At 46.4% G+C, this 27,443-nt stretch overlaps 1 protein-coding gene across 2 annotated transcripts in view; it reads right to left on the bottom strand.

Annotated features, from left to right (window-relative positions):
- The window catches only part of whrna (whirlin a), a 168,747-nt gene that overhangs the window by 49,891 nt on the left and 91,413 nt on the right, over positions 1 to 27,443 (bottom strand). For both annotated transcript variants that reach the window (XM_055874156.1, XM_055874157.1), the window contains exons 4-5: positions 3,958 to 4,166; positions 2,929 to 2,959 (exon numbers count right to left, since the gene is read on the bottom strand). In XM_055874156.1, coding sequence (XP_055730131.1) covers positions 2,929 to 2,959; positions 3,958 to 4,166 — 240 coding nt within the window. The remainder of the gene's footprint in view (positions 1 to 2,928; positions 2,960 to 3,957; positions 4,167 to 27,443) is intronic.

The raw sequence follows: 27,443 nt of genomic DNA, 5'->3' as shown, positions 1-27,443 counted from the left end.
GAGGGTACAGCTAAAGGCTATCTGAACTGGTCATCTAGTGCGTTGGGAACAGAGACTAAAAGGAGCAGATTTCTGGGCGTGGTAGGATAGATTCAGGTCATAATGTACAGACAATGGGTATGGTAGGGTGTGGGTACAGTGGAGGTAAACCTAGGCATTGAGTGACGATAAGAGAGGTTGCATCGCTGGATGCACTAGTTATGCTAGGCGAGTTCACCGCATGTGTGGGAGGTGGGACAAAATAGCTATCTGAGGCATGTTGAGTGGGACTAGGGGCTCCGCAGTAAAATAAAACAATGATAACTACCCTTAACAACAGTATACAAGGCATATTGACATTAGTGAGAGACATAAAGCGAGGCAGAAAGCAATCATAGGTGTTGATTGGGAGAGCTAGCTAAGACAACAACGGGTAAGACAACAACAGCTAATCAGCTAAGACAACAACAACAGGTAAAATGGCGATGAATGGGCAGAGAGGGTCAGTTAACTACACACAGGGCCTGAGTTCGAGGCTGGGGCCGACAGATAAACAAAATAAACAAAATTGAGTATTGTGATTAATAAACAGTCCAGCAGGCATCAGCTATGTAGCAAAGTGATCATAGGGTCCAGTGAACAGCAATAGATGAAACAGGGAAGCCGTTAGATAGTCGTTACTACGTTAGCCGGGAGATGCGCCTGGCTCGAGGCTAACTGGTGCTAGCTTTGGGACAAGGGCGTCACCGTCGGCAGACCAGTCGTGATGGATTGGCGGGGCTCCGTGTCGACAAAGGGTCCAGGCCAAATTGGCAAAAAATGTATTGTAGCTGGAGTAATTTTGTTTGCTAGCTGGGAGATGCACCTGGCTCGAGGCTAACTGGTGCTAGCTTCGGGACAAGGGCTTTAGCCACTATAGCCACTCCGGTGCGTCCGGTGCAAAGGTCCAGAGGTTATGGCAGGAATCCAGTGATGTAGTGGCTTCTAGTCGTGTTAGTGAAGAGTCTGGGAGGCATCAGCTGTGTTGATAAGTGATCATAGGGTCCACTGAGCAGGCCGGGAGATTAGCCTGGCTCAAGGCTAGCTTCGGGGCTGGGCCACTCGGTAGCAGCTAGCTAGCTGCGATGATCCGGAGTAATGGTCCAGAGCTTACGGCAGGAATCTGGTGATGTAATGGAGAAAAGCAGTCCGATATGCTCAGGGTTGATATCGCGCTGTGCAGACTGGCAGGTATTATCCAGGCTAAAAGTGGCTGGTGTCTGAGCTAAAGGTAAAGGCCGCTAGCAGTGGCTAACAATGACTAAATAGCTAGTAGCTAATTAGCTGGTTAGCTGCTGATAGCTAGCTTCTGCTGGGGGTTCTAGCTATAAGGTCTAAAAATAGTAGATCCGTATCACATTAGGCGAGGCGGGTTGCCGGAAGGTATATTTAATTTAAAAATGAAAAAAGATATTTAAATCAATTTAAGTATATACAAAAAAAAACATAAAATTTACACGGGACAACAACAAACACGTCCGCACTGTTATGCTATCTTGTGTGGGTTCCTTCTTTTTTTGTCAAGTGAGTGAAGTAAAATGCCCTAATTTTTCTTGATGATGACCACTAAATAGGGTATAATATATCATAAAATGGGTAGTTTGGGTCCTGGATACTGATTGGCTGAAAGGTGTGGTATATCAGACATTATAAACTTGTTGGTTCGAGCTCTGAATGCTGATTGGCTGACAGCCGTGGTATAACAGACCGTATACCGGGTATGACAAAACATGTATTTATACTGCTCTAATTACGCTGGTAATCAGTTTATAATAGTAATAAGGCACCTCGGGGGTTTCTGGTATTTGGCCGAAAAACCACGGCTAAGGCCTGTATCCAGGCACTCCGTGTTGCATCGTGCAAAAGAACAGCCCTTAGCCGTGGTATGTTATACCACACACCCCAGGCCTTATTGCTTACATTTAACACAGGTATGACGCAAAAATGTTTGTTTACTCTTCTATTAGTGTTGGTAACCAGTTTATAATAGCAATAAGGCACCTCGGGGGTTTTTGGTATAAGGCCAATATATCACGGCTCAGGGCTGTATCTAGGCTGTACTCCGCTTTGCGTTGTGTCTAAGAACAGTCGTTAGCCATCGTATATTAACCAATGTACCACACCCCCCCAGGCCTTATTGCTTAAATATGAGTTTATATTACAAGTAAAGGTACAATCTCTGCATAGTCCTGTAAAGTTTAGCTCAGGTCCAGGGCATTGTGTGTGGTTTACTGACGTTGACAAGTATCCACAAGATGCAGTTAAGGCCTTGCACCAGAGCTATGTAAAGTTCAGCTCCCTCTCCTCAGGCCAAGTTCTCTGTAGTTGTCAAAAACAGCAACACAAACAGCATGAGTCCTGTGGGACAGTATTGTGTTCTGGGGGTTCTCCCAGCCTGACCTAAGCCTGGCCTCTCGCCCTGCTGATGCCCTCACACCCAATAATACCGGTGCCGACCGCATGACATGGACGAAATGCCAGCGTCCCTCTGCTTCCCTACATGCTGGCATGATGTGGCGCTGTCACAGATGTGGATACAGATGTCGACAGAGTTGGAGAGAGCAGATATGATCACAGCACATACAAAGACACACACACTTTTACAGCTAACCTTGTGGGGACACACAATTCAGTCCCATTTAAAATCCTATTTTCCCTAACCCTAAACCTAACCCTAACCCATACTCTTACACTAATTTTAACTTTAACCCTAAACCACCTCGAAATAGCATTTTACCTTGTGGGGACTAACAAAATGTCCCCAGTTGGTCAACTTTTTGTTCATTTACTGTTCTTGTGGCGACTTCTGGTCACCACAAGAATAGTTAAACATGTCCACTGGCAGGCCAGGGAGACACATATAAGACTGATGATGTCATAGACAGATCTCTGTGTGTAGGTTGGCCTTACCTTTCCTGATGCTCCTTGGTCCACGGACAAGCTGCAGGATACACAGATAAACAGAACACATTATTACGCTGTCCTCATGACAGCTCACTCCAGACACACAGGTATCACTGGTAGCATGTTGTCATTACCTCTCCTCTCTGACAATATGTGGACACACACACAGGCAGGCAGGCAGACTGCCAGACGTTAGAGTGATGTACTGCCCTGATATAAAAACAGCTACCTTGCAGTTATTTTTTTCTCTCTGTGGTGTGTGACCAGCTCTCCAAAGCTCTTTTAATCAGGCGTACTGCATTACAGCTAATGACACTGAGCTGGAGCAGAGCACCCCACACACGCGCGCGCTCGCGCACACACACACACACACACACACACACACACACACACACACACACACACACACACACACACACACACACACACACACACACACACACACACACACACACACACACACACACACACACACACACACACACACATCTCATTGCCCGGAGTGACACTAAATAAACTGGTACGCATGGAAAAGCATTTGAAATGGAAATGTATGGAAACCTTGTATGTGGGTCATTCATCTATTCAACTGCACACATGCATACAGATTACATCTACAGAGCAGGCAGAACAGATGAAGAGGTATCTATCGTCACAATGGGGAGAAGGACAATATCTCTGTCTTTATGAGAGTAATTCTAGCTTCTCATAGCAATCTAAGCAGCCAACAACATAATTACTGATTCAAAGCATGCCGTTGGGGTCAGTAAAGGGAGAGGTGTGGTAAAATCAAAGATGCCCTCTTGAAATGACACATTAAATCAGGTGCAAATTCAATTAGCAAGCTTTACTTTTAAACACCATCACCATCTCCCACCCCCTCCCTCACCATCTCCCTCATTCCCTCCCTCACCATCTCTCACCCCTCCCTCATCCTCTCCCACCCCCTCCCTCGTCACCTCCCTCACCCCAACCCTTACTCTCCCTCACCCTCTCCCACCCATTCCCTCTCCCTACCCCCTCTCTCTCTCTTACCCAGCCACACTGCTGCTGGCGGAGCTCTCAGCGATTTGGGAGCTGGCAATCCACTTGGTCTCCCCCACTACTGTCCTGGCATGTGGCAAGCGCCCCACGTCCTTCACAGTCATTATCAGGTGGCGCGATGACTTTAGCACGCGCACCGCCTCGTCATGGGGGATGCCCAGGAAGCTGCACCCGTTCACCTCCAGGATCTGGTCGCCCACCTGGGGTGCGGGGAGGGCACAGAGAGGAAGGAATGGTGGGCGGACTGGCATGGGCATGGGCAGACACTGGGTCACAGTACATAAGTCAGAGGTCACACAGTAGGGGTCAGAGAGGTAGAGCCGAGGTAGAGTACAGACGAGAGTGGTAGGTAACAAACACAGTTGAGGTTAGATTGGTAGATTGATCAGTGCTGAGTTCCAGTGGGAGGTAGATCCTGTTTAGATGTGAGGTCACATGGTCAGAGGTATTCCTTACTCCTGGTAAGACTGAGAGGTACTCCCTCTATTGAGAGGGCTTCTAGACGCTAATGCAGATAACTCTGTCTACATATGTGTATCTCCATCTGTAGGGCTCCATAACCATAACCCTAGGTCTTTCTGCAGTCCACTTGTGGACTCTTACAGTATATTACCTCGGACCTTAGCAACATGGATCACTAGGCTGACCTCTGATCATCTACAATATTATTATGTGTTAACTGATATAGCACTGTGAACTGTATAGATAAATCACATATGCAGCAGCTAGTGACAGACTACATTAAACAAAGACCAGACAGACTGGCCTTTCAGGGATGGCTAACACTGACCTTTATAAAGTTAGCTAGCTGCAACAAGACCAGGGACTGTATTCATTAAATGTATCACTAACACAGATAGGCTGCTGCCTACATACAGACTTGAAATCATTGGCAACTCTAATAAATGGATCACTAGTCACTTTATAAATTCCACTTTAATAATGATGTTTACATATCTTGCATTACTCATCCCATATACTGTATTTTATACAATCTATTGCATTTTGCCTATGCCGCTTGGTAACTGCTCATCCATATATTTATGTGTCACACCCTGATCTGTTTCACCTGCCTTTCTGATTGTCTTCACCCCCCTCCAGGTGTCGCCCATCTTCCCCATTATCCCATGTGTATTTATACCTGTGTTCTCTGTTTGTCTGTTGCCAGTTCGTTTTGTTCATTCAGACCGACCAGTGGTTTCCCCCTTGCTCCTGTCCTGTCTATAGTGCTTGTTTACTAGTTTTCCGAGTTTTGACCTTTTGTAAGGGCTGTCGTTCTCCTCTTCCTCAGACGAGGAGAGGAGAGAAAGATCAGTGGACCAATACGCAGCATTCGGGAAATAAGCCATCTTTTATTTGACACGATGGCAACACGAAAACAAACACTTTCAAAATTACAAAACAAGAAAACGACGTAGACGAAAAAACCTGAACATGAACTTACATAACTAACGTAAAACTCACGGACAGGAACAGACTACATCAAAACGAAACGAACAACCAAACAGTCCCGTATGGTACATACATATACGAACACGGAAGACAATCACCCACAAACAAACAGTGAGAACACCCTACCTAAATATGACTCTTAATTAGAGGAAAACGCAAAACACCTGCCTCTAATTAAGAGCCATACCAGGCAACCCAAAACCAACATAGAAACAGAAAACATAGACTGCCCACCCAAAACACACGCCCTGACCATAAACACATACAAAAACAACATAAAACAGGTCAGGAACGTTACAGAACCCCCCCCTCAAGGTGTGAACGCCGGGCGCACCAGCACAAAGTCCAGGGGAGGGTCTGGGTGGGCAGTTGACCACGGTGGTGGCTCAGGCTCTGGACGCTGTCCCCACACCACCATAGTCACTCCCCGCTTCTGTCTTCCCCTCCCAAAGACCACCCTAAAACTAACATCCCCTAAATGAACGGCCAGCACCGGGAGAAGGGGCAGCACCGGGACAAGGGGCAGCACCGGGACAAGGGGTAGCACCGGGACAAGGGGCAGCACCGGGACAAGGGGCAGCACCGGGACAACGGGCAGCACCGGGACAAGGGGCAGCACCAGGATAAGGGGCAGCACCAGGATAAGGACCAGCACCGGGATAAGGGGCAGCACCGGGATAAGGGGCAGCACCGGGACAAGGGGCAGCACCGGTACAAGGGGCAGCACCGGGATAAGGGGCAGCACCGGGACAAGGGGCAGCACCAGGACAAGGGGCAGGTCCCGGATGATATACTCAGACAGATCCTGACTGAACGGCTCTCGACGCTCATGGCTGGCTGACGGCTCTCGACGCTCATGGCAGGCTGACGGCTCTCGACGCTCATGGCAGGCTGACGGCTCTCGACGCTCATGGCAGGCTGACGGCTCTGGCAGATCCTGTCTGGTTGGCGGCTCTGGCAGATCCTGTCTGGTTGGCGGCTCTGGCAGATCCTGTCTGGTTGGCGGCTCTGGCAGATCCTGTCTGGTTGGCGGCTCTGGCAGATCCTGTCTGGCGGGCGGCTCTAGCGGCTCCTGTCTGGCGTGCGGCTCTAGCGGCTCCTGTCTGGCAGACGGCTCTGTAGGCTCATGGCAGACGGGCGGCTTAGAAGGCTCATGGCAGACGGGCGGCTTTGCAGGCTCATTGCAGACGGATGGCTCAGACGGCGCTGGGGAGACGGATGGCTCAGATGGCGCTGGGGAGACGGATGGCTCAGATGGCGCTGGGGAGACGGATGGCTCAGATGGCGCTGGTGAGACGGATGGCTCTGGCCGAATATGGTGCACTGTAGACCTGGTTACGTGGAGCCGGAACTGGAGGTACCGGGCTAAGGATAAGCACCTTCCTACTAGTGCGGGGAGCAGGGACAGGGCACACTGTACTCTCAAAGCCCACTCTATACCTGATGCGAGGTACCGGCACTGGTGACACCGGGCTGAGGACAAGCACATCAGGATTAGTAGGGGGAGAAGATACAGTGTGTACAGGGCTCTGGAGACGCACAGGAGGCTTAGTGCGTGGTGCCGGAACTGGAGGCACCGAACTGGATACACGCACTACAGAGAGAGTGCGTGGAGGAGGAACTGGGCTCAGGAGACGCACTGGTAGCCTAGTGCGTAGTGTAGGCACTGTAGGTACTAGGCTGGGGCGGGGAGGTGGCGCCGGAAATACCGGACCGTGGAGGCGTACTGGCACTCTTGAGCATTGAGCCTGCCCAACCTTACCTGGTTGAATGCTCCCGGTCGCCCGACCAGTGCGGGGAGGTAGAATAACCCGCACCGGCCTATGTAGGCGAACCGGGGAAACCATGCGTAAGGCAGGTGCCATGTATGCCGGCCCGAGGAGACGCACTGGAGACCAGACGCGTTGAGCCGGCCTCATGACACCTGGCTCAATACCCAATCTAGCCCTGCCAGTGCGGGGAGGTGGAATAACCCGCACTGGCCTATGCACTCGTACAGGAGACACCGTGCGCTTTACTGCGTAACACGGCGCCTGCCCGTACTCCCGCTCTCCACGGTAAGCCTGGGAAGTGGGCGCAGGTCTCCTACCTGCCCTTGGCCCACTACCTCTTAGCCCCCCCCAAGAAATGTTTGGGTGTTACTTACGGGCTTTTTGGGCTTCCGTGCCAGACGCGTTCCCTCATAACTCCGGTTCCTCTCTCCGGTAGCCTCTGCTCTCCTCAGTGCCTCCAGCTGTTCCCATGGGAGGCGATCCCTACCAGCCAGGATCTCCTCCCATGTGTAGCAACCCTTTCCGTCCAATATATCGTCCCAAGTCCATTGCTCCTTCTTTTCCTGTCCCTTACTCCGTTGAGCTTTCCCTTGCCGCTTGGTCCTAGCGTGGTGGGTGATTCTGTAAGGGCTGTCGTTCTCCTCTTCCTCAGACGAGGAGAGGAGAGAAAGTTCAGTGGACCAATACGCAGCATTCGGGAAATAAGCCATCTTTTATTTGACACGATGGCAACACGAAAACAAACACTTTCAAAATTACAAAACAAGAAAACGACGTAGACGAAAAAACCTGAACATGAACTTACATAACTAACGTAAAACTCACGGACAGGAACAGACTACATCAAAACGAAACGAACAACCAAACAGTCCCGTATGGTACATACATATAAGAACACGGAAGACAATCACCCACAAACAAACAGTGAGAACACCCTACCTAAATATGACTCTTAATTAGAGGAAAACGCAAAACACCTGCCTCTAATTAAGAGCCATACCAGGCAACCCAAAACCAACATAGAAACAGAAAACATAGACTGCCCACCCAAAACACACGCCCTGACCATAAACACATACAAAAACAACATAAAACAGGTCAGGAACGTTACACCTTTCTGCCTAACCTGACCCTGAGCCTGCCTGTCGTCCTGTACCTTTGCATGCCCGTGTTTGATTTAATAAACTTTTGTTACATCGACATTGTCTGCACCTGGGTCTTACCTTCAAACCTGATAATATGTACATATTCTTATTCTACCCCTTTACTATTTGTATGTATTAGGTAGTTGTTGTGGAATTGTTCGATTACTTGTTGATATTGCTGCACTGTCAGAACTAGAAGCACAAGCATTTTGCTACACTCGCAATAACATCTGCTAACCATGTGTACGTGACCAATAACATTTGATTTGATTTGAGAAGGAGCGCTGATCTAGGATCAGCTTAGCCTTTAAGATCATAATGCATAAGATTATTTGGACAGGGGAACCTGATCCTAGATGGGCACTTCTACTCTGAGACGCTTTATGAATACGGGCCCAGTACTGTTCCTGCCAGAGATTAAAATAGGGGGTGCTGTTAGCACTTTGTAATAATTACGTTCCCAAATTAAACTGCCTCATACTCAATTCTTGCTCGTACAATATGCATATTATTATTACTATTGGATAGAAAACACTCTCTAGTTTCTAAAACCGTTTGAATTATATCTGTGAGTGAAACAGAACTGGACTTAGAGCAATTTTCCTATGTGTATGTGAGAATGCCAAATTTTGCTAGCTGCTCTGAGACCTGTGTATAAATCTGCCTGTCTTCTATTGGTTGAGATGCACTGCATACGCCTTCCCCTGGATGTTAGCGAATAGGGAGACTTGAAATGGAGTCTCTACGTAGATCTCAAAGGTTATAAATCACTTGGCAAAGACGTGTCTGTTCTTTTCCCTCTTCGCTCTGACGCACTGAGGACCTTGGCATATTGTACTAGAACCATCGGTTATAGATCTTAGAAATTTCCGGCTGTGTTTTTATTCGATATAGGCTTTAATGACATCATAATCTTGTTATTTTAAACCGAATTATATCAGTTTATGTCAGTATATTGCGATTTTCGGGTATTTCATTTCCTGGCGTTCTAGGGGGTTGGGTATCTCTCTCTCTCATGCTAATGTTTACTGCTAATTGCAACGTTGAAGAGGACGTTATACACGCCAGCAGCATACCACCCTGCATACCACTGCTGGCTTGCTTCTGAAGCTAAGCAGGGTTGGTCCTGGTCAGTCCCTGGATGGGAGACCAGATGCTGCTGGAAGTGGTGTTGGAGGGCCAGTAGGAGGCACTCTTTCCTCTGGTCTAAACAATATCCCAATGCCCCAGGGCAGTGATTGGGGACACTGTCCTGTATAGGGTGCCGTCTTTCGGATGGGGCGTTAAACGGGTGTCCTGACTCTTTGAGGTCATTAAAGATCCCATGGCACTTATCGCAAGAGTAGGGGTGTTAACCCCGGTGTCCTGGCTAAATTCCCAATCTGGCCCTCAAACCATCATGGTCACCTAATAATCCCCAGTTTACAATTGGCTCATTCATCCCCCTCCTCTCTCCTGTAACTATTCCCCAGGTCGTTGCTGCAAATGAGAACGTGTTCTCAGTCAACTTACCTGGTAAAATAACGGTAAAATAAAATAAAAAAAATAAAAATAAATACATTTACATTACATTTAAGTCATTTAGCAGACGCTCTTATCCAGAGCGACTTACAAATTGGTGCATTCACCTTATGATATCCAGTGGAACAACCACTTTACAATAGTGCATCTAACTCTTTTAAGGGGGGGGGGGGGGGGTTAGAAGGATTACTTTATCCTATCCTAGGTATTCCTTAAAGAGGTGGGGTTTCAGGTGTCTCCGGAAGGTGGTGATTGACTCCGCTGACCTGGCGTCGTGAGGGAGTTTGTTCCACCATTGGGGTGCCAGAGCAGCGAACAGTTTTGACTGGGCTGAGCGGGAACTGTACTTCCTCAGAGGTAGGGAGGCGAGCAGGCCAGAGGTGGATGAACGCAGTGCCCTTGTTTGGGTGTAGGGCCTGATCAGAGCCTGAAGGTACGGAGGTGCCGTTCCCCTCACAGCTCCGTAGGCAAGCACCATGGTCTTGTAGCGGATGCGAGCTTCAACTGGAAGCCAGTGGAGAGAGCGGAGGAGCGGGGTGACGTGAGAGAACTTGGGAAAGTTGAACACCAGACGGGCTGCGGCGTTCTGGATGAGTTGTAGGGGTTTAATGGCACAGGCAGGGAGCCCAGCCAACAGCGAGTTGCAGTAATCCAGACGGGAGATGACAAGTGCCTGGATTAGGACCTGCGCCGCTTCCTGCGTGAGGCAGGGTCGTACTCTGCGAATGTTGTAGAGCATGAACCTACAGGAACGGGTCACCGCCTTGATGTTAGTTGAGAACGACAGGGTGTTGTCCAGGATCACGCCAAGGTTCTTAGCACTCTGGGAGGAGGACACAATGGAGTTGTCAACCGTGATGGCGAGATCATGGAACGGGCAGTCCTTCCCCGGGAGGAAGAGCAGCTCCGTCTTGCCGAGGTTCAGCTTGAGGTGGTGATCCGTCATCCACACTGATATGTCTGCCAGACATGCAGAGATGCGATTCACCACCTGGTTATCAGAGGGGGGAAAGGAGAAGATTAATTGTGTGTCATCTGCATAGCAATGATAGGAGAGACCATGTGAGGATATGACAGAGCCAAGTGACTTGGTGTATAGCGAGAATAGGAGAGGGCCTAGAACAGAGCCCTGGGGGACACCAGTGGTGAGAGCACGTGGTGCGGAGACAGATTCTCGCCACGCCACCTGGTAGGAGCGACCTGTCAGGTAGGACGCAATCCAAGCGTGGGCCGCGCCGGAGATGCCCAGCTCGGAGAGGGTGGAGAGGAGGATCTGATGGTTCACAGTATCAAAGGCAGCCGATAGGTCTAGAAGGATGAGAGCAGAGGAGAGAGAGTTAGCTTTAGCAGTGCGGAGCGCCTCCGTGACACAGAGAAGAGCAGTCTCAGTTGAATGACTAGTCTTGAAACCTGACTGATTTGGATCAAGAAGGTCATTCTGAGAGAGATAGCAGGAGAGCTGGCCAAGGACGGCACGTTCAAGAGTTTTGGAGAGAAAAGAAAGAAGGGATACTGGTCTGTAGTTGTTGACATCGGAGGGATCGAGTGTAGGTTTTTTCAGAAGGGGTGCAACTCTCGCTCTCTTGAAGACGGAAGGGACGTAGCCAGCGGTCAAGGATGAGTTGATGAGCGAGATGGGGTAAGGGAGAAGGTCTCCGGAAATGGTCTGGAGAAGAGAGGAGAGGATAGGGTCAAGCGGGCAGGTTGTTGGGCGGCCGGCCGTCACAAGACGCGAGATTTCATCTGGAGAGAGAGGGGAGAAAGAGGTCAAAGCACAGGGTAGGGCAGTGTGAGCAGAACCAGCGGTGTCGTTTGACTTAGCAAACGAGGATCGGATGTCGTCGACCTTCTTTTCAAAATGGTTGACGAAGTCATCAGCAGAGAGGGAGGAGGGGGGAGGAGGGGGAGGAGGATACAACCTAGCAACAATTCTTTTGGACAAAGGACACCTTTCCCAAGATTCTGATGAGAGTTCATCAAAAAGTAAGAACTATTTATGCTGATAATTCGTTGTTCTGTTGAAAAATGTAAAATGCATAAGCCGCCATTAATTGCAGTGCAGCCTCGCTTTATCGCACGCTGTATTTTGAAGTAACGTTAATTTTAAAAATGTAACCCAGCGATTGCATTAAGAACTAATTTGTCTTTCAATTGCTGTCCAACCTGTATTTTTTAGTCAAGTTTATGATTATTTATTGATTAGAATAGGTGCCTCTCCAAAGATTTCTCCTGACATTTTCTGGGCAGCTTTGCTACTTTCTCATTGTATAACCACGATTTGTGGCGCTAAATATGCACATGTGCAATTCTGAGAAGGTTAGTGAAAAAATTAATATATTTTGGTGGTTTATACGTTATCGCTATTTTGGCTTGAATCAATGCAGTTGTGATGTTTGCTATGGTGGTAAGCTAATATAACGCTATATTGTATTTTCGCTGTAAAACACTTAGAAAATCTGAAATACTGGCTGGATTCACAAGATCTGTGTCTTTCATTTGCTGTACGCTGTGTATTTTTAAGAAATGTTTTATGATGAGTAATTAGCTAATACACGATGGTCTCTGTAGTTATTCTAGTTGCTTTGGTGAGAGTTGTGATGGTGGCTGCAATGGTAAACTATGATTTATACCTGAAATATGCACAGTTTTCTAACAAAACATATTTATTGTATTGCATATGTTATCAGACTGTCTGATGAAAGTGTTTCTTGGTTAGTGGCTATTTATATCTTTATTTGGTCGAATTTGTGATAGCTACTGATGCAGTAAGAAAAGGGTGGAGTAAAAAAAGTGGTGTCTTTTGCTAACGTGGTTAGCTAATAGATTTACATATTGTGTCTTCCCTGTAAAACATTTTAAAAATCAGAAATGATGGCTGGATTCACAAGATGTGTATCTTTCATTTGGTGTCTTGGACTTGTGATTTCATGAACATTTTATTATATGATATCCCTGTGGCTTTAGGCTAGGCTATGCTAGTCAGCTTTTTTGATGGGGGGGTCCCGGATCCGGGTTTGTGACTCTTAAGCCAATTTCATCCCTATTCTTTCAAAGCATGCCGATGGGGTCAGTAAAGGGAGCGGTGTGGTAAAATCAAAGACTGAAAAATACTGTGATGCCCTCACACATTAAATCAGGTGCTTGTGCACCCCCACACCCCCTCACACCCTCCTTCACCATTAGTTTTGCATTTAGAGTTTATTTTGGTATTTAGCAATTAATCATTATTTCCAGATGTCACCTGTTCTCATATGGGTTGTTATATTTTATTTCACTGAGCTTAGTCAACCAAATCTCACCAACAACAACTTCAGTAGTCCCTCAAAAGATATTTAGTATATTCAGTGACTGGTATTGAGGTATTATGGGCGTGAGAGTCCCTTGACATTTGTTAACTCTCTCTCTCTCTATTTCTCTCATACACTCACACGCACACACACACAGAAGAGTCTCTGATCAGGCTGAGTCACCACAGAGATGTCACCTAACTGTGATGGTGTGCTGCATCTCCTGCTGTTGTCATCAAGTTGGCATTGACGCCACTCCCCCCACCCCTCCTCTCCTCCATCCCTCCCTCCTTATTACAATTTCATTAGGGGGCTTAGAGAAGCTGGCACGGAAAGTACTGCTTCCTCATAGCACATGCGCGCGAGCGCACACACACGCACACACACAGATCAATGCGCTGCGTCAAATCAAAGTGTGGGCAAGCCGCCAGTGAGCATCCTGGGTAAAAAACCAGCAGCAACGCTGGCTGGACCAATGATAATTATAATTACAAATGAGAGGCCAATCAATGTGGAGATGAATAATAAGCGACTGTGTTTTTTGGAAATTCGACTCAGGCTACAGATGAGTACAACTGGATCGATGGCCATGAAACACAGCCCATTGTTTTCCCCACACACCTCTCTATTTTTCCCATTGATTCCTCATCTCTCTCTATATCTTCATTGTTCTCTTTCTTTCTCTCTGTCTCACTTTCTAAGCTTGTGTGCCAACACCTCCACAAGAAAACAACAACTGGAATCACAACTACAGAAACAGCCTTGGAAGCCAATCAGATCCCAACCAGATCTACAGTCAGGGGGAATGGAGCCTGTAAAGCTCTTGGGGTACTGCAGTGGTGGCTTTTGGGTGGAGATATAGGAGGATGGCTTGAATGGACTGAATGGAAAGGTATCAAACACATACCCTTTCTTTATTCCATTGTAGCCACTACAATGAAATGTTCCTCCTATATCTCCACCCACCATCCACCACGAGATAACAGGTATATCACAGTGGCTCTCTGACCAGTACACAAACTGTATGAACTAAATCAGGATTTTGATGAAGGCATGGCATGTTAAGTGAATCAGATGGGAGAGAGAGTTGAAAGCTGACCTGAGCTGATCTCATAGCAGTAAGAAAAGGTTGAGCTACAATATAAAAAACACACCCAGCACAGTGACTTTATGGGGTTAGAGAACACTTGTCTCAGGTGAGGAGAGCTGAACAGACATCCTATTAGATCCCCTTTGAAGTGTCTTTCTTCCCTACACTGTGCGTATGTCCCAAACGGCACCCTATTCCCTATATAGTGCACTACTTTGACCAGTGCTGACCAGTAGTGCACTATATAGGCAATAGTGTTACTTTTGGAGAGCATCCTGTATCTGTTTAATCTTGCCCACTGTCTTGAATCCCATTGACATTACAGTGGTTGGGGTGGGACAGTAATGTACTATGTGGCGTAGGGCAGAGCTATTCAAACATTTTCAGCAGTGACCCAATTTCTTCTGCCAGATCTTCTGGGGACCCCATTTTTAAAAAAAATGGTAAAAATTAAGAATATATACAGTATATACGTACTGTATATACAGTTAATGTTAAGGCTGTCGCTCTCCTCATCCTCGGACGAGGTGAGGAGAGAAGGATCTTCAGACCAAAATGCAGCTTGAGGGAAATAAGCCATCTTTTTATTTATAACGCTGATGGCAACACGAAAAAAAACAAAACACTTTCAAAAATACAAAACAAGAAAACGACGTATACGAAACCTGAACATAAACTTACATAACTAACACATAACACTTACGGACAGGAAACATACTACATCGAAACGAATCGAAACGAACAACCGAAACAATCCCGTATGGTGTAAGACATAACACAGACACAGGAGACAATCACCCACAAACAAACAGTGAGAACGCCCTACCTAAATATGACTCTTAATTAGAGGAAAATGCAAACCACCTGCCTCTAATCAAGAGCCATACCAGGCAACCCAAAACCAACATAGAAACAGATAACATAGACTGCCCACCCAAAACACATGCCCTGACCATAAACACATAAAAAACAACATAAAACAGGTCAGGACCGTTACAGTTAAACTCAGTTTTTCACAATTCCTGACATTTAATCCTAGTAAAAATTCCCTGTCTTAGGTCAGTTAGGATCACCACTTTGTTTTAAGAATGTGAAATGTCAGAATAATAGCAGAGAGAATGATTTATTTCAGCTTTTATTTCTTTCATCACATTCCCAGTGGGTCACAAGTTCACATACACTCAATTAGTATTTGGTAGCATTGCCTTTAAATTGTTTATCTTGGGTCAAACGTTTCGGGTAGCCTTCCACAAACATTGAGTGAATTTTGACCCATTCCTCCTGACAGAGCTGGTGTAACTGAGTCAGGTTTGTAGGCCTCCTTGCTCGCACACGCTTTTTCATTTCTGCCCACAAATGTTCTATAGGATTGAGGGCAGGGCGTTGTGATGGCCACTCCAATACCTTGACTTTGTTGTCCTTAAGCCATTTTGCCACAACTTTGGAAGTATGCTTGAGGTCATTGTCTATTTGGAAGACCCATTTGTGACCAAGCTTTAACTTCCTGACTGATGTCTTGAGATGTTGCTTCAATATATCCACATCCATTTCCTCCCTCATGATGCCATCTATTTTATGAAGTGCACCAGTCCCTCCTGCAGCAAAGAACCCCCACAACATGATGCTGCCACCCCCGTGCTTCACAGTTGGGATGGTGTTCTTCGGCTTTGCAGCCTCCCCCTTTTTCCTCCAAACATAATGATGATCATTATGGCCAAACAGTTCTATTTTTGTTTCATCAGACCAGAGGACATTTCTCCAAAAAGTACGATATTTGTCCCCATGTGCAGTTGCAAACCGTAGTCTGGCTTTTTTATGGCGGTTTTGGAGCAGTGGCTTCTTCCTTGCTGAGCGGCTTTTCAGGTTTTGTCGATATAAGACTCGTTTTACTGTGGATATAGATACTTTTGTACCTGTTTCCTCCAGCATCTTCACAAGGTCCTTTGCTGTTGTTCTAGGATTGATTTTCACTTTTCGCACAAAAGAACGTTCATCTCTAGGAGACAGAACGCGTCTCCACCCTGAGCGGTATGACGGCTGCGTGGTCCTATGGTGTTTATACTTGTGTACTATTGTTTGTACAGATGAACATGGTACCTTCAGGCATCTTGAAATTGTTGGTCTTGGCTGATTTTGATTGATTTCCCCACGATGTCAAGCAAAGAGGCACTGATTTGAAGCTAGGCCTTGAAATACATCCACAGGTACACCTCCAATTGACTCAAATTAGCCTATCAGAAGCTTCTAAAGCCATTACGGAATTTTCTGGAATTTTCCAAGCAGTTTAAAGGCACAGTCATCTTAGTGTATGTAAACATCTGACCCACTGGAATTGTGATACAGTGAATTATAAGTGAAATAATCTGTCTGTAAACAATTGTTGGAAAAATTACTTGTGTCATGCACAAAGTAGATGTCCTATGTCACGTTCCTGACCTATTTCTGTTAGTTTGTTGTATGTGTTAGTTGGTCAGGACGTGAGTTTGGGTGGGCATTCTATGTTGTCTGTTTCTATGTTGGTTTAGGGTTGCCTGGTATGGCTCTCAATTAGAGGCAGGTGTTTGGCGTTCCTCTAATTGAGAGTCATATTTAGGTAGGTCGTTTTCTGTCTTCATTGTTTTGTCGTGTCTTTATTAAATTATGTATTCACAACCCGCTGAGCCTTGGTTCAATCACTACTCCTCCTTTTCGGTTGAAGAGGAGGAGGACTACCGTTACAGAACCACCCACCTTATAACCAGAACCAAGCAGCGGTGTAATCGGAGGAAGGGACAGCGCAAGAAGGAGGAATGGACTTGGGAGGATGTTTTAGACGGTAAAGGTTGCTACACATGGGAGGAGATCCTGGCTGGAAGGGATCGCCTCCCATGGGAACAGCTGGAGGCACTGAGGAGAGCAGAGGCAACCGGAGAAGGGAACCGGCTTTATGAGGGGACGCGTCTAGCACGGAAGCCCGAAAAGCCCGTGAGTACTACCCAAAAATTTCTTGGGGGGGGGAGGCTAAGAGGTAGTGGGCCAAGGGCAGGTAGGAGACCTGCGCCCACTTTCCAGGCTAACCGTGGAGAGCGGGAGTACGGGCAGACACCGTGTTACGCAGTAGAGCGCACGGTGTCTCCTGTACGTGTGCATAGCCCAGTGCGGGTTATTCCACCTCCCCGCACTGGGGGGCTAGATTGAGCATTGAGCCAAGTGCCATGAAGCCGGCTCTACATATCTGGCCACCAGTACGTCTCTTTGGGCCGGCTTACATGGCACCAGCTTTACGCATGGTGTCCCCGGTTCGCCTACATAGCCCGGTGCGGGTTATTCCACCTCTCCGCACTGGGCGGGCGACGGGGAGCATTCAACCAGGTAAGGTTGGGCAGGCTCGGTGCTCAAGGGAGCCAGTACGCCTGCACGGTCCGGTATTTCCGGCGCTACCTCCCCGCCCCAGCCCAGTACCACCAGTGCCTACACCACGCACCAGGCTTCCAGTGCGTTTCCAGAGCCCTGTTCCTCCTCCACGCACTCTCTCTATGGTGCGTGTCTCCAGCCCAGTGCCTCCTGTTCCGGCACCACGCACCAGGCCTACAGTGCGTCTCAGCCAGCCAGAGTCTGCCGTCTGCCCAACGGCGCCTAAACTGTCCGTCTGCCAAGTGCCGCATGAACTGCTCGTCTGTATTGAGCCTTCAAAGCCGCCCGTCTGCCATGAGCCTACAGAGCCTTCCACCAGACAGGAGCAGTCTGAGCCATCCGTCTCCGTAGCGCCATCTGAGCCATCCGTCTCCCCAGGGCCATCTGAGCCATCCGTCTCCCCAGCGCCGTCTGAGCGATCCGTCTCCCCAGCGCCGTCTGAGCCATCCGTCTGTCCCGAGCCATTAGAGCCGCCCGTCTGTCCCGAGCCGTCAGAGCCGATAGTCAGTCAGGAGCCGCTAGAGCCAGTCGTCAGTCAGGATCTGCCAGAGCCGCTAACCAGACAGGATCTGCCAGAGCCGCCAACCAGACAAGATCTGCCAGAGCCGCCAACAAGACAGGATCTGCCAGAGCCGTCAGACAGTCATGAGCTGCCCTCCTGTCATGAGCTGCCCTCCAGTCATGAGCTGCCCTACAGTCATGAGCTGCCCTCCAGTCATGAGCTGCCTTCCAGTCATGAGCTGCCCTACAGCCATGAGCGTCCAGAGCCGTCAGCCAGCCATGAGCGTCCAGAGCCGTCAGCCAGCCATGAGCTGCTTCTCAGCCCAGAGCGGCCATTAATCCTGAACTGCCCCTCAGTCCAGAGCTGTCTCTCTGTCCGGAGCTGCCCTTCAGTCCGGAGTTGCCCCTCTATCCTGAGCTACCTCTCTATTTTGACCTACCTCTCTGTCTTGATCTATCTCTCTGTCCTGCGCTACCTTATCCTGGTGCTGCCCCTTATCTTGATGGTACCATGTATATTAAGTGGGTGTAATAGGAGGGTGGTCATTATAAGGGGAAGACGTAAGCTGGGATTGACTATGGTCAGGTGGGGAACTCGCCCAGAGCCTGAACCACCACCGTGGTCAGATGGCCACCCAGACCCTCCCCTATACTTTGTGCTGGTGCACCCGGAGTTCGCACCTTAGGGGGGGGGGGGGGTTATGTCACGTTCCTGACCTATTTCTGTTAGTTTGTTGTATGTGTTAGTTAGTCAGGACGTGAGTTTGGGTGGGCATTCTATGTTGTCTGTTTCTATGTTGGTTTAGGGTTGCCTGGTATGGCTCTCAATTAGAGGCAGGTGTTTGGCGTTCCTCTAATTGAGAGTCATGTTTAGGTAGGTTGTTTCACAGTGTTCGTTGTGGGTGGTTGTCTCCTGTGTCAGTGTTTGTCGCACCATACGGGACTGTTCGGTTTGTTTGTTCATCGTTTATTGTTTTGTAGTTTATCAAGTATAGTTCGTGTCAGTGTTTCGTCGTGTCTAATAAATCATTATGTATTCAACACCCGCTGCGTTTTGGTTCAATCCATGCTCCTCCTCATCCGAGGAGGAGGAATCTGACAACGATCGTTACATCCTATCCGACTTGCCCAAACTATAGTTTGTTAACAAGAAATTTGTGAAGTGGCTGAAAAATGAGTTTTAATAACTCCAACCTAAGTGTATGTAAACTTCCGACTTCAACTGTAGGTGTACAGTGCCTTCAGAAAGTATTCATACCTCTTTGATTTATTCCACATTTTATTGTGTTACAGCTTGAATTCAAAAAGGATTAAATACATTATTTTTCTCACCCATCTACATACAATACCCCCTAATGACAAAGAGAAAACATGTTTGTAGACATTTTAGCTAATTTATTGAAAATGAAATAGCGAAATATCTCATTTATAGAAGTATTCACACCCGTGAGTCAATACTTTATAGAAGCACCTTTGGCAGCGATTGCAGCTGTGAGTCTTTCTGGGTCTCTAAGAACATTCCACACCTGGATTGTGCAACATTTGCCAATTATTCTCTTCAGAATTCTTCAAGCTCAGTCAAATTGGTTGTTGATCATTGCTAGACAACCAGTTTCAGGTCTTGCCATAGATTTTCAAGTAGATTTAAGAAAAAATGTAACTTTAGAACACCTACTCATTCAAGAGTTTTTCTTTATTTGACTATTGTCTACATTGTAGAATAATAGTGAATACATCAAAACGATGAAATAACACATATGTAATCATGAAGTAACCAAAAAAGTGTTAAACAAATCAAAAAATATTTTATATTGAAGATTTTTCAAATAGCCACCCTTTGCCTTGATGACAGCTTTGCACAACCTTGGCATTCTCTCAACCAGCTTCATGAGGTAGTCACCTAGAATGCATTTCAATTAACAGGTGTGCCTTTTAAAAAGACTTCACTTTTCTTCACTTACAAAGTTCACTTACAAACTTCACTTACAAAGTTCTTGAAATGTTCCGTATTGACTGACCTTCATGTCTTGAAGTAATGATGGACAGTCGTTTCTCTTTGCTTATTTGAGCTGTTCTTGCCATAATATGGACTTGGTCTTCACCAAATAGGGCTATCTTCTGTATACCCCCCTACCTTGTCACAACATAACTGATTGGCTCAAGCGCATAAAGAAGGACAGAAATTCCACAAATGAACTTTTAAGAAGGCACACCTGTTAATTGAAATGCATTCCAGGTGACTACCTCCTGATGCTGGTTGAGAGAATGACAAGAGTGTGCAAAGCTGTCATCAAGGCAAAGGGTGGCTATTTGAAGAATCTCAAATATAAAATATATTTTAATTTGTTTAACACTTTTTTGGTTAGTACATTATTCCTAATGTGTTATTTCATAGTGTTGATGTCTTCACTATTATTCTACAAAGTAGAAAATAGTAAAAATGAAGAAAAACCCTTGTTCTAAAACTTTTGACCGGTGGTGTACCTCATCTCTGTACCCCACACATGCAATTATCTGTAAGGTCCCTCAGTCGAGCAGTGAATTTCAACTACAGATTCAACCATAAAGACCAGGGAGGTTTTCCAATGCCTTGCAAGGAAGGGCACCTATTGGTAGATGGGTAAAAAATTAATTAGAAGACATTGAATATCCCTTTGAGCATGGTGAAGTTATTAATTACACTTTGGATGGTCTATCAATACAAAGATAAAGTTGCCGGGGAGGAAGGAACCTTTCCCCTTGAGGCCAATGGTGGCTTTAAAACAGTTAGAGTTTAATGGCTTTGATAGGGGCAAACTGAGGATGGATCAACAACATTGTAGTTAGTCCACAATACTTACCTAAATTACAAAGTGAAAAGAAGGAAGCCTGTACAGAATATAACATATTCCAAAACATGCATCCTGTTTGCAACAAGGCAATAAAGTAATTCTGCAAAAAATGTGGTCAAGAAATGACCTTTTTGTCCTGAAAACAAAGTGTTATGTTTGGAGAAAATCCAATCCAATACATTACTGAGTACCACGTTACATATTTTCAAGCATAGTGGTGGCTGCATCATGTTATGGGTATGTTTATAATCGTTAAGCAGTATTATTACAAACAAAGTGAGTCCATGCAACTTATTATGTGACACATTTTTACTGCTGAACTTGCCATTGACTCAAGATATTTCAGCTTTTCATTGTGTATTAATTTATAAATTTTTCGAAAAAACACAATTCCACTTTGACATTACGGGATATTGTGTGTAGGCCAGTGACAGAAAATCTCAATTTAATCCATTTTAAATTCAGGCTATAAATTACAACAAAATGTGGAAAAAGTCAAGGTGTGTGAATACTTACTGAAGGCATGGTATATTTAACATTTTGACGAGCCCACTGTAGTTCCGGTGCCATGACTTCCGCTGAAGTCGGCCCCTCTCCTTGTTCGGGCGGCGTTCGACGGTCGACGTCACCGGCTTTCTAGCCATCGCCGCTCCATTTTTTATTTATCCATTTGTTTTGTCTTGTTCTCTGCACACCTGGTTTTCATTCCCCAATCACACTACATGTATTTATTCCTCTGTTCCCCCTCATGTCTTTGTGTGAGATTGTTTTGTGTTACGTGTCTATGTTGACGCGCTTTAATGGTATGTGTTAATGCCGTGTTTTATTTAACGAGGTATGTTATTGTGTTTATACAATATTATTGTGACTGTTTGCGCGTTTGCACTCTTGTTTTGGCTGGAGGTTTCGACGCAGTGCGTTGGTCTGTTGGTTTCTCCTGCCTCAATAAAGTGTGCGCCTGTTCACAACTCTCTGCTCTCCTGCACCTGACTCCGCTCTCAGTATGCACGCCATTGACATCCGGGTCGTGACCCCGACTTTGAATACCACTGGTGTAAGGGGAAGATTGCTTTACTGTGAGATGGGAGAAGGGGATGAGGAGATGTGAGATGAAATTATCTCAAGACAGTGATCCCTATACAGTCAGACACTCTCTATTCCCATCTTGTGGATTGAAGTGTCTTCACTTCGTTGTGCCTCTTTGGGCCTCAGTGTTGCTGTCTTTTTCGGTATCCACTCACTCTTTTTATGTCTCTTTTAATGTATCTCTCTCTCTCATTGCCTTCATCTGTCTCTCCCTCTATCATCCCTCTACAGTACAAGGGTCCAGGCTGTGACAGAGCAGCGTTTGGCATTTGGCCACCCACCTCTGTTCCTCTACACTTGGGCAGCCGTGACATTTCGCTCTTGTCTGCTCTCCAGTGAAGGGAAAAGAAGAACAGGGAAAAGATTACATATAGACTGGCGCCGTGCCCATTTGTCCAACTCTGCTCTATGAAATGCAGCATTTTTCTTTTAAAACAGGATTCCCTAAATGAAGGAAGGCAGCAGGGGGGTTGGGGAAATAGGGAGGTGTATGTTTGTTCCAAAAAGAGAGAGAGAGGGATGCCTAGATCGTGCCAGACTCCTGAGAAAAGACAACTGAGATGTCAGACTTTAACTGGATGGTGTTAAACTTTTATAAAGTCTCTGTCTTCTTTACACCTCTCTCTCTGTCTCTCTCTCGCTCTCGCTCTCGCTCTCTCTCTCTCTCTCTCTCTCTCTCTCTCTCTCTCTCTCTCTCTCTCTCTCTCTGTCTCTCGCTGTCTCTCACTCTCTCTCTCTCTCTCTCTCGCTGTCTCTCGCTCTCTCTCCGATCAGAGCTTAGAGGAGTCTTCGATCATTCTGAGTCACCACAGAGATGTCACCTAACTGTGATGGTGTGCTGCATCTCCTGCTGTTGTCATCAAGTTGGCATTGACACCACTCCCCCCCTCTATCTTCTATCCCTCCCTTCCTCCCTCATTATAATTCCATTTGGGGGCTCAGTAGTGCTGAGCGATTACTGCTTTTTGAAGTATTACAAAATAATCACGGTTTTCGATTTCGATTTTGATAAAATATTTTTACATTAAATGCACTATGCATTATGTGGTTTGAATGCTGTAACAACACAGAATCAAACAATTAATACAACTTCCATGATAGTAGTGACTGCCCATTACTGCTTATCACTAACTTACCATCATTTATTCACATGACTTTACTTTAATACACTATTTCAGTTATTGTGTATGTTACATTTGTTTTAAGCCTATTGCATGAATATTATTTCACTCCAAGTCAACTCATCTCTATAGAGCTGCTGCCTTTGCTTTCTGACAAAATCACTATTTTAGTCATTCTTGAAAGTAAATAAGGCATACTTTTATGGCTGCTGAATACCAATTATGAATCTTTGACCATGTATTTTCAGGTATTTTCACGAAGCAACTGCTCTCTATCCCTCTCGATCGCGCGTTCTTCTGCCTCTTCTCTCGGTCTCAGAATGGACAAATATGAGTGCATTGGATTATGGTAATTGTAGTTAATTACTATGTTTTCTGAGCTAAATTATGTAGAATATTGGCCTGTTGGAAACTACAACTCCTTACTACATCGCACAGTTCGGGCTTGATCTGATTTATCTATAGAGATTTATCAGTCAATTAGTTGTTTAAAAAACGGAAATAACTAACAAATTTCTGTTAACTATTCAGCACTAGCGCTCAGAGAAGCTGGCATGGCAAGTAAGTACTGCTTTGCACACACACACACACACACACACACACACACACACACACACACACACACACACACACACACACACACACACACACACACACACACACACACACACACACACACACACACACACACACACACACACACACAGTGAAATGCCTTTCTTGCTAGCTCTAACCTCAACAATGCAGTAATCAATAACAATGTAATACTAAAAATAACAAGGTAGAACAAAAACACACAAGATTTAAAAATAAGGACAACACAAAGTAAGTGGGCATACTATATACAGGGTCAGTTCCAGTACCATATATACAATGTGCAGGAATACTGGATCGATAGAGGTAGATATGTACAGGGGTAAGTTGACTAGGCATCAGGATATGATAAACAGAGTAGCAGCAGCGTATCTGATGATTGAATGTGAGTGGGTGTGTGCAGAGTTAGTATACATTCATGTGCATATGTGTGTGTGATAAAGTGATGTGATGGAGTGTTTGTGTGTTGGAGTGTCAGTGTGCATAATGTGAAGGGCCCTGTAAGTGTGCCTAGAGACAGTGAAAAAATAAGAATAATATAGAAAGGTCAACTCAGATAGTCCTGTAACCATTTTGTTAGCCATTTAGTAGTCTTATGGCATGGAAATATAAGCTGTTCAGGAGCCTGTTGGTGTCAGACTTGATGCACCGGTACCGCTTGCCGTGCGAAAGCCGAGAAAACATTCAATGGCTTGGGTGATTGGAGTCTTTAACAATTTTCCGGGCCTTCCTTTCACACCGCTTGATATAGAGGTACTGGATGGCAGGGAGCTCGGCCCCGGTGATGTACTGGGCTGTCTGCCCCACCATCTGTAGCACCATGCGATCGAGGGCAGTGCTATTGCCATACCAAGAAGTGATGCAGCCAGTCAAGATGCTCTCAATGGTACAGCTGCAGAACTTTTTGAGGATTTGTCAAACCTTTTCAACCTCCTGAGGGGGAAGAGGCACTGTCGCACCTTCTTCACGATTGTGTGGAGGTGTGTGGACCATTTCAATTCTTAGTGATTTGGACATCGAGGAACTTGAAGCTCTCGACCCGCTCCATTGCAGCCCCGTCGATGTGGATGGAGGAGTGTTCGCCCCCCCCCCCCCCCCATTTCTTGCAGTCCACGATCAGCTCCTTGGTCTGACTGACGTTGAAGGAGAAGTTGTTGTTCCGCCCCACAATGCCATGTCACTGATCTCCTCCCTGCAGGAGGGGACTAAGCACACACCCCTGTGGGGCCCCTGTGTTGAGGGTCAGCATGGCGTAGGTGATGATGCCTACCCTCACCACCTGGGGTCGGCCCATCAGGAAGTCCAGGATCCAGCTGCTGGGGGAGGTGTTCAGACCAAGGCTCCTAAGCTTGGTGACGAGCTTGGAGGGAACAATGGTGTTGAAAGCTGAGCTGAAGTCAATGAACAGCATTCTTACACAGGTATTCCTCTTATTTGGGTGGGTGAGGGCAGTGTGGAGTGCAATTCAGATTGTGTCGTCTTTGGATCTGTTGTGGTGGTATGCAAATTGGAGTGGGTGTCTGGGATGATGGAGTTGATGTGTGCCATAATCAGCTTCTCAAAGCACTTAATGATTACCGCAGATGTGAGTGCTACAGTCTGGTAGTCATTGTGATATGAAGCCATACATGCTGACCATACCACCCGGGTTGTGTGATTGAGCATTGCAAAATACATTTACATACACTATATATACACAAAAGTATGTGGCCACCCCTTCAAATTAGTGGAACACTCGTTGCTGACAGGTGTATACAATTGAGCACACAGCCATACAATCTACATTGGCAGTAGAATGACTTTATTGAAGAGCTCAGTGACTTTCAACATGGCACCGTCATAGGATGCCACCTTTCCAACAAGTCAGTTCGTCAAATTTCTGCCCTGCTAGAGCTGTCCCGGTCAACCATAAGAGCTGTTATTGTGAAGTGGAAACGTCTAGGAGCAACAAAGGCTCAGCCGTGAAGTGGTAGGCAACACAAGCTCACAGAACGGGACTGCCGAGTGCTGAAATCGTCTGTCCTCGGTTGCAACACTTACTACCGTGTTCTAAACTGCCTCTGGGAGCAACATCAGCACAAGAACTGTTCGTTGGGAGCTTCATGAAATGGGTTTTCATGGCTGAGCAGCCACACACAAGCCTAGATCACCATGTGCAATGCTAAGCGTCGGCTGGAGTGGTGTAAAGCTTGCCGCCATTGGACTCTGGAGCAATGCGTTCTTTGGAGTGATGACTCAAGCTTCACCAACTGGCAATATGAGGGACAAATCGGGGTTTGGTGGATGCCAGGGGAACGCTATTTAACCCAATGCATAGTGGCAACTGTAAAGTTTGGTGGAGGAGGAATAATGTCTGACGCTGTATTTCATGGTTCGGCCTAGGACCCTTAGTCTTCCCAGAAGAGTGGATGCTGTTATAGAAGCAAAGGAGGGACCAACTCCATATTAATGCCCATGATTTTGGAATGAGATGTTCAACGAGCAGGTGTCCACATACATTTTATCCAGACTACTCGAGAGTGTCTGCGAAGCCAGGCTCTAAAACATAACTTGGTTCTATTTTAGACGCGTGACTCGCTGCAAGTCCCTCCTCTCCCATCTCCTCATTGGTTTTTAGGATAAATTACGGTACCCAGGTGGGTGATGAAAGATAAACTGAGGTCCACACTCCAGTCCAGTTGGTGGCGGTAATGCACCTTACAGTTGGTTGCCAATATTAAGTCCACAGAAGAAGAAGAAGAAGCCGATTGAAGGAGGAGAGATCACTAGAAAGAAACAAGGTTTCTCTTTTAATCTGTGGATTAATTGTTGGAGTAGAGAACACATGATTTTGTAAAATGGGTTCTACAAAGATCCAAGAATAAAGGACCTTGTGCGTTTCAGGTAAAATAACAACCTAATGTTTATATCCCAGGACAAATTAGCTAGCAACAACAAGCTAGCTAGCTAAATGTCCATAAATGTGTCATGTGTGTTTCAACCTGTCCCCAAATTAATATAGTTGGTTTAGAGTTCGTTTTGATATTTCAACCTGTGTGTCCTGATCGCGTCTGGTGGGGATAGACAAACTCAACATGTGCATGATGGCACACATGGACGCACGTGTGGAGCAGGTTTGGTCATCATGTTAGAGTTCCTGGGAACAGGGGTGATGGTGGTCATCTTAAAACATGTGGGGATTACAGACTGGGACAAGGAGAGGTTGAAAATTACCGTGAATATACCTGCCAGCTGTTCTGCGCATGCTCTGAGAATGCACCCTGAAATACCATTGGGCCCCGCGGCCTTGTGGTATTGACCTGATTAAAGACTTCACTCACGTCGGCCTTGGAGAGCGAGATTGCCAAATCTTCTGGGTCTGCAGCGAACCTCACACCCGGCACAATGTTGTTATTGTCAAAGCGTGCCGAAAATGCAGTGATTTCGTCTGGTAGAGAGACATCGTTGGGTCTTTGGCTGGCTCTTCCTTAACCCGTAATGGACTGTAGCCCCTGCCACATGCGCTGGGTGTCGGAGTCTGTGTAATATGATTCCACCTTATTCCTATATTGTCATTTGATGAGTCTGGTGAGGTCATAGCGGGACTTATTGTACATGTTCCTGACCTTAGCCGTAGCCTCAGGATTGCCTGCAATAACCCTGTGTGCGGTAGCCCTGTCCTTTAGTTTAGCACCAACCTCAGTG

Source organism: Salvelinus fontinalis, chromosome 21 (assembly GCF_029448725.1).
Source record: "Salvelinus fontinalis isolate EN_2023a chromosome 21, ASM2944872v1, whole genome shotgun sequence".
In the NCBI taxonomy this organism is placed as follows: Eukaryota; Metazoa; Chordata; class Actinopteri; order Salmoniformes; family Salmonidae; genus Salvelinus; species Salvelinus fontinalis.
The sequence above is the reverse complement of the archived record's forward strand: the minus strand, read 5'-3'. Positions and strand labels throughout refer to the sequence as shown.